Source organism: Stegastes partitus, unplaced genomic scaffold (genome assembly GCF_000690725.1).
Source record: "Stegastes partitus isolate 25-593 unplaced genomic scaffold, Stegastes_partitus-1.0.2 Scaffold1960, whole genome shotgun sequence".
In the NCBI taxonomy this organism is placed as follows: Eukaryota; Metazoa; Chordata; class Actinopteri; family Pomacentridae; genus Stegastes; species Stegastes partitus.
Genome location: NW_007579691.1, coordinates 90,145 through 97,476, shown reverse-complemented (window position 1 = coordinate 97,476; position 7,332 = coordinate 90,145). Strand labels below are relative to the sequence as shown.

General features: G+C 40.9%; 1 protein-coding gene across 1 annotated transcript in view; it reads right to left on the bottom strand.

The window, feature by feature from the left end:
* Positions 1 to 7,332, bottom strand: part of LOC103373351 (pleckstrin homology domain-containing family G member 2-like) — a 57,620-nt gene that overhangs the window by 37,959 nt on the left and 12,329 nt on the right. Inside the window, exon 2 of the mRNA XM_008303223.1 lies at positions 449 to 526. Coding sequence (XP_008301445.1) covers positions 449 to 497 — 49 coding nt within the window. The 5' untranslated portion in view covers positions 498 to 526. The remainder of the gene's footprint in view (positions 1 to 448; positions 527 to 7,332) is intronic.

Genomic DNA, 7,332 nt, shown 5'->3' with positions numbered 1-7,332 from the left:
GCTGGTCTAAATCCTCTGCTGAGGTTCAACAGCAGCTTCAAGTCTGAAGTTGTTTGCATCGATCAAAAACTGTATTTAAGCTGCAGCTGAAGTCCTTGTTCGACTTTTAACCACATTTTGTCCTTTAAACTGGTTTTAAACTGCAGTGAAAGCGTCAAAGTTTAGCTTCTGGCATCCTCGGTTCTTCAGATGTTTCCGCTTTGACTCAACTGTCATTTGGTTTGAGTAAAGAAAAAGGAAAAACCAACCAGGCTAATGACTAAAGCTTGTTTTATATTTTACGTTTGAATACTTGAGTTGGAAAATGTAGAAACTTTAAGTCAACTTTCTTTAAGTTGGAGTAACGTTCACTTGATGGATGGACATTATTTGTTCTTTTGGTTGTGTTTCATCGGTTGAATCGGTTCATTTAAGTTGGTTCAGGTGAAAACGTCCACTTCCTGTTTACCTGCGTTACTTGGCGATCTCTGGCTGCCGCGCCGCGACCCCTCAGGCATGGTGTGATGATGTCACAGGAAGTAGAAACCTGCAGAGAAACAGGGAGAAAAGTCCAGTTAGCGTCTGTTTCCGAGAACAAAACCGGCCCAGAGCGACTTCAGTCCAAAACACTTCTACACACTGCTGGAGGGAGGAGAACCTCGAGGAACCGGTTGGGTTCTGGACCATCGAGGAACCTTCAGACCTACAAGTGGTTCCTTTCGAAAACATGCTCAGAAGTGTTCGCATAAGACCCGTTTTGCTTCCAGTTTTAACGTCTTATTGTTGTTGTTTCTATAAAACAAACATCAGACGGTACGACTGTTTTACATTCAGGCAAACAGGAATCTTCAATCTGTCCAAACAAACAGAACCAGCCTCTGAACCTGCATCAATATCTGTGGACTCCATAGTTTAATAAATGTGTCCTCGTGAGGAGTTTGAGGTTCTTTTTCCTCAAACGTTTCCGTCAACGTCACAGCAAAGAGCAAAGCTAACGCTGAGAGGAGGAAGAAGGAAAGTAGAAGAACAAAAACACGAGAAGAAGGAAAAGAAGAAGAAAAAATAGAAGCAGAAGAAGAAGAAGAAGAAGAAGGAAAAGAGGAGGAAGAAGAAAGTAGAAGAAGAAAAGTGGAAGAAGAAGAAGAAGGAGGAGGAGAGGAAGAAAAGAAAAAAGAAAAAGAAGCAGAAAGAATAGATCAGTTCTTTTGTGTGAAATGTGTGAGAACATATGTAATGTTTGGCTGCAGCACAGGAATGTGGAGTGTGTGTTACTGTTAGTGTGTGTGTGTGTGTGTGTGTGTGTGTGTGTGTGTGTGTGTGTGTGTTAACGGACTCCTACAGTCTCATTGATTCAGGTTTGACCCAATTAGTTCTTTGTACATAAACAGAGTTTCTGCAGCTGTCGACTGTAGAGCTGAAGGATGTGGGTCAGAGGGGAGGTCTGGGGAGTTTTGGGAGGGTTTGGGGAGGTTTGGGAAGGTTTGGGGAGGTTTGGGGGAGGTTTGAGGAGTTCTAGGGGAGGATTGGAAAGGTTTGGAGGAGGTTTGGAAAGGTTTGGGGGAGATTTGGGGAGGTTTGAGGAGGTTTTAGTAGGTCTGGGGAGGTTTGCAAAGGTTTTGGGGGAGGTTTGGAGGAGGTTTGGAAAAGTTTGTGGAGGCTTGGGGAGGTTTGGGGGAGGTTTAAGGAGGTCTAGGGGAGGTTTGAAAAGATCTGGGGGAGGTTTGAGAAGGTCTGGGGGATGATAGGGAGGTTTCAGGAGGTTTGCGCAGGTTTGAGGAGGTCTAGGGAGGTTGGGGGGATGTTTGGGGGAGGCAGAGTGTTGGATGGGGGAGTCGGGTGTCGGCAACATAAACCAGATGCCGACTCTGTCGCTGGTTTAAATCCTCTGAACACCTGCTGAGGTTCAACAGCAGCTTTAACTAATGATTCTCATCACTGGAGGTTGTTTTCTGGAAGATCAGCTGATGGGTCTGAAATGTCAGAAAACGTCAGAAAACGTCCTGTTTGATCCACAGAGGTTCAGGTTTGGTCCACAGGAGCTAAATTAATCTAGTTTTTCTGCAATATTTAATATCTGTAGTTTAACAAAACATGTAAAATTATAATAAATTAATCAAAGAATTGCAGGTGAATACTGATGGAACACATGAATCTGTAAACTCCAGGTCCTGCAGTAGGAAAAAGGTTTTAAACCAGTTTAGGAACCAACTCATCTTATAACTTGGACAGAAAACCTCCCAGATGTGCTCAACATCTGGTGAGGAGCAGATATTATAGTCAGAGGAGGTTTAACAGGTTGACCTGAACCTGTCTCACCACAGTTCACATCTGGACTCTGATAACCGACGTCCAGCGTCTTTACTTCCTTTCCGTCGCTCTGACAGAAGCTCAGGACGAATCCGGAGCATCGGAGCGTGAAGGACGAACAAACGTGGCCTCAGGAAGCCGAGCGCCAGTTACAGAGAAAACAGAGCTGGACCCTGAAGCGAACACGAGGCGGTGGAGGGAGTCCAGCGCCGCGGTTAACCAGAACCGGAGTGACGGCGAGGTCAGACGCCGCTGAGCCTCCAGCGTTTCCTCGACACACTCGGATCCGTGACGTCCACACACAGGTGGAACTCATAAACGTGACTCTGAACGAGCCGGTGTCAGGTTCTGGTCAAGTTCAGTTCGGTTCTGATGAACTGAACCACAGGAATCTGCATCAGCTGTCGTTTCTGCTGCTGAAAACCACCGCGGCTGGTGCACTGTAAAAAATGAACGTTTAACTGATTTTTACAGTTAGTTTAAAGATTTTAACTGTTTTGTTAAATTACAGGAAAAAAAAGAATTAATTTACTCGTTATGCTCACATAAAATAAAATCTGTATTTTTACAGAAAAAGTAAAATAAAAATATGTGCCGTATATATTTTTTTCTGTTTTATTAGTTTTCAGGTTTAATATTTTGTAAAATCACAGAAAAAGAAAAGCATGAATTTAAATGTTGGGGAAAAAAACAGGCCTTAACTGTAAATAATGTTCACATACATAAAAAATATAAAACAACAACTAACTTTTAAAAAAGTATGTTAACATATATATTCACAGTTTTTACAGTTTTTTAACCTTTTTTTGCCTCCTGCTGGCAGAGTTTGAGTTTTTTTAAAGATTTTTTAAAACTATATTTACATAAAATCTCACCTCAAGAAAATCTGTTAAATGTCTAAAAACAAATGTGATTTCTTTTGTCGGAGTTAAACTCCGTCATTATTTGTTCATTTTAACTTTTAAACTGATATTTTCAGTCTCGTGTCTTTAATGGATTTCTGCTGCTTTTATTGGTTTAATGTTTGATTTTTATTTCATATTAATTCTTCGTTTCGTTCCTGTTTTACCTGTTTTAATATTTTATTTTCTTTTATTTGACCTTAAAATATGATTTTAGTGTTTTTATAATGTTGCTGCCTGTTTGATAACATGACGGTTGTTTTATTAATAAACAGGATTCAGCTTCAAAGCTACAAAGAAAAAATAACAAGAAGAAGATTTTAGCCACGTCTGATGGACACGTTCATCTTCCAGAAGAGTTTCTGGGGAAACACGCTGTCATCTTCACCAGCTGATGTGGTGAATTTAAAACTTTTAAATATCATCCAGCAGCTCGTTTGCATTTTCTGGAGGTTTCCACGACTTTAAACTGAGTTTTCGCCTTAAAATTCAGAGATGAAATTTCAAAGATGCAGTTTTATTCTCAACAAACAGATCCCACTGACAGACTGTAAACACACACACACACACCTACACACACACACAGACACACACGCGTCTGTCAGTGTGTGTGTTCGTCGCCTCATCATCACCTGCCGAAGCATTTCCAGGTGTTTCTGCCTCAAACACACCTCGGTGACGACAGCGTGTGTGTAGGTGTGTTATTGATGCTGCCTCTGGTTGCCGTGACAACCGGCCACCGGCGGCATTAAATCAAACAGAGACGTCGAACGCCGTCCAGCTGCTGCTTCGCTCCTGAACAGAAACTACATCAGCTCCCAGAATGCACCGCGGAGGTCAGAGGTCAGAGGTCAGCTGACTCCTCCACCGTCTGAACATCTGCTTCAGAGTCAAACCAGAACTCACCAGAACCAGAACTCACAGCTTCTATTCTCTCATTTAGAACTGTTTCCTGCATATTTTTTTTTATTCATTTTTCATATTCTGTTTGCACTACTCTCCTTGTTTGCACTATTTCTTATCCTTATATTTATATGTACATTTTTTATTTTTATTTTTTTTTCATTTTTTATTTTTTCCTGTCTCATATATGTGTACCTCTGTTGAATGCTGCTACCAACGATGTGAATTTCTCCACTGTGAGGTAAATAAAGGCATATCTTATCTTATCTTATCTTATCTTATCTTATCTTATATCAACAGTCTGACAGAACGACACATGACAACTGTTTCATGACCAAACTTTATGTCAACGTCTTGTTAAAAGAGTCAAATGTTTTTACTGTGAAGCTGCTAAATCAGTGACAACAGCAAGAATCTGCTGCTAATTCTAAATGATACCAAGCGTAATATGAGGCTTTTTACATGTAAATTAAAAGTTTAACGTGAAAAACGTATGTTGAAATGTAAAATTATTGGATTTACCCTCAAACAAAGTGAAGCAATTATAATTTTTAATGATTTTAAGTATGTTAGGTGTAATTTTACATTAAAATCTGGTTTATTTGGCAAAACTTTCATTTTAAAAGTATTTTCTTCTGTAAATGTCAGTGGATTCACCTTCAACTACATTTAACACCAACAATAAATAATTACAGTTAATTTTAGAGCTTATCAAGTTTTTTCCTGTAACTTCACACATAAATCCAGCAGGTTTCATATAGTTTTCATGTTATTTTACATCAGAAATGTGGATTTTTGTAGTTTTTTTGATATTTTTTGTGTTTTTCCAACATGTGGAAAAGAAGCTGTCAAATAAAAGGAGAAATCAGGTTAAATTCCGGCTGTTTGTTGTTGTTTTGACGGGTTCAATCTAAACCTGCTGCGTTCGGCCTCGACGGCGGAATCGATATTTATTGCGTTTGGGCTCGAAGCTGCAGGACGGAAAAGTAAAACAGAGAAAATAGAGATTGATGGCAGCAATCAGCCATTCTGGAAATAATGTGAGTTATTGGTGAGAGTGGACGAGCTGGACTGAAGCCTGAGGACGGAGCTCCGTCTCCTCAATGTTTACGTCGTCGTGTTTACATGACATCAGCGACGCCTTCGGCCCTCAGCGTCGCCTCGCAGGCTGCACCCATCACATGTTCTGCTTTAGTCCAGCGTTCGACGCGACGCTGCAGGAAGTGTGTCTCATCTGGGGCATGAACACCGGCTCCACATTGGGCTTTTGTCTCTCTCGGTCCTCAGAGGAACAATATTAAATCTGAAATGTGCTTAAGTGACACGAAACAGTTTGTTGAAAACCAGACGGCGGCTCTGAGGTGCAGCGGACGGCGTGGAGCGACTCACAGGTGGTGGGTTCCAGTCTCATGATGAAACTTAAACTAAACAAACAAAATAAACAGGAGGTTCAAAAGTATTCAGACAACTAGAAAAAGTTTCAAAATGATGACGACGGGACGCGAATAAACCACAAAACAACAACAAAAAGGCTCAAAATGACGACAAAGTGACGCAAAAGTCCACAAAGATGCAAAACAACCGTAAAGAGGCAACGACAGCACAATGCAGAACTACTGGGAGAAAAACAAGGACAACAAAAGTACACAAAAAACACAAAATGAGACGCAAAACTACAAAAATACACAAGACAGTCATGCAAAGATCACAAACCGGTGCAGACACAACAAGAAAGATGCACAACGACAACAAAAGGATGCAAAACAACTACAAAGAAACACAAAATGATCACAACAGATACAAAACCATTCGAAAAATGATCACAAGAACATACAAAACACCACAAAGAGACACAAAACAACACAGAGACACAAAACACCACAAAGTGATGCAAAAGGAGATGAAACAGTCGCACAGTGACAACAGGGGATTAAGATCAAACTACAAAGACACAAAATGACGTAAAATTACCACAATAGACGCACAACTCTGGATTCAATAGAATATAAAACCACAAAGACACGACAATGAAACACAAAAGTACAAAATAAAAGCACAACTTTAAAGAACTCACAAAGAAGCAAACTAAAGAAAAGACGACTATGAAAAGTGGACACACAACACCGCAAACAAACATAAAGACACAACACGAAGACGCAAACTAACACAAAATGATGCAAAATAACCACAAAAGACACAACTACAGAAACACACAACACCAGAAGAACAACACAAAAAAGACACAAACTGACAACAAATAACGCCAAAGGACACAAAGATGCAAAACAACCACAAAGAGACACAAAACAACAACAAGGAGACACAAAACAACAACAAGGAGACACAAAACAACCACAAAGAGACACAAAACAACCACAAAGAGACACAAAACAAGCACAAAGAGAGACTAAACAACAACAAAGAGACACAAAACAACAACAAGGAGACACAAAACAAGCACAAAGAGACACAAAACACGACAAAGACGAAAAACCAAATACATGAGATGCAAAATGATGACAAAGTTTAGCAACGTGAGGCTGAACTGCAGCTGTTCTATATCAGGGGGAGTTTTTTGTCGATGCAGAGGCCTGTTGTGTAGATGTTGTGTAGATGTTGTGTAGACGTTGTGTAGACATTGTGTGGTGCAGCTTCACACAGAAACTGAAACAGCAGCAGTAACTTTCACTGATTACACAACTCTCACCTCCTAAAGTCCAGCCTGAACAAAACCGTCTAAAAATGTCTGTTTGGTATTTTCAGGTTATTAATAGCAGGAACACACACACACACACACACACACACACAGACACACACAGACACACAATGGCAGCTGCCCACTGTTTGGCTGACTGGATGTGAGGAGGCCTCGCTGACCCACAGACACACACTCCCATTGTGTTGGAGGTGGAAGCACACACGCAGAGCGGTGCCCATTCGTTAACACTGTCACGGCAGCTACACACACACACACACACACACACACACAGACAGACACACACTGTGGTGGGGTTAAACAAACACAGTGACAGTGGATGTAAACTTCCAGTAGTGAGGAGCAGCGACTGTGAGGCGCCTGCAGGCTTCTATCACCAGAACACCACAACACAAAAAGATTAACACAACTTCACACGTTAGAGCAGAAAAGACTCACTGAGACCTGAGTGTTCATCCCTGATCTACACATTTACTGACATGTTTTATTCATGTTCTGGTGCAACGTGGTGCAAACGCTGTTTTT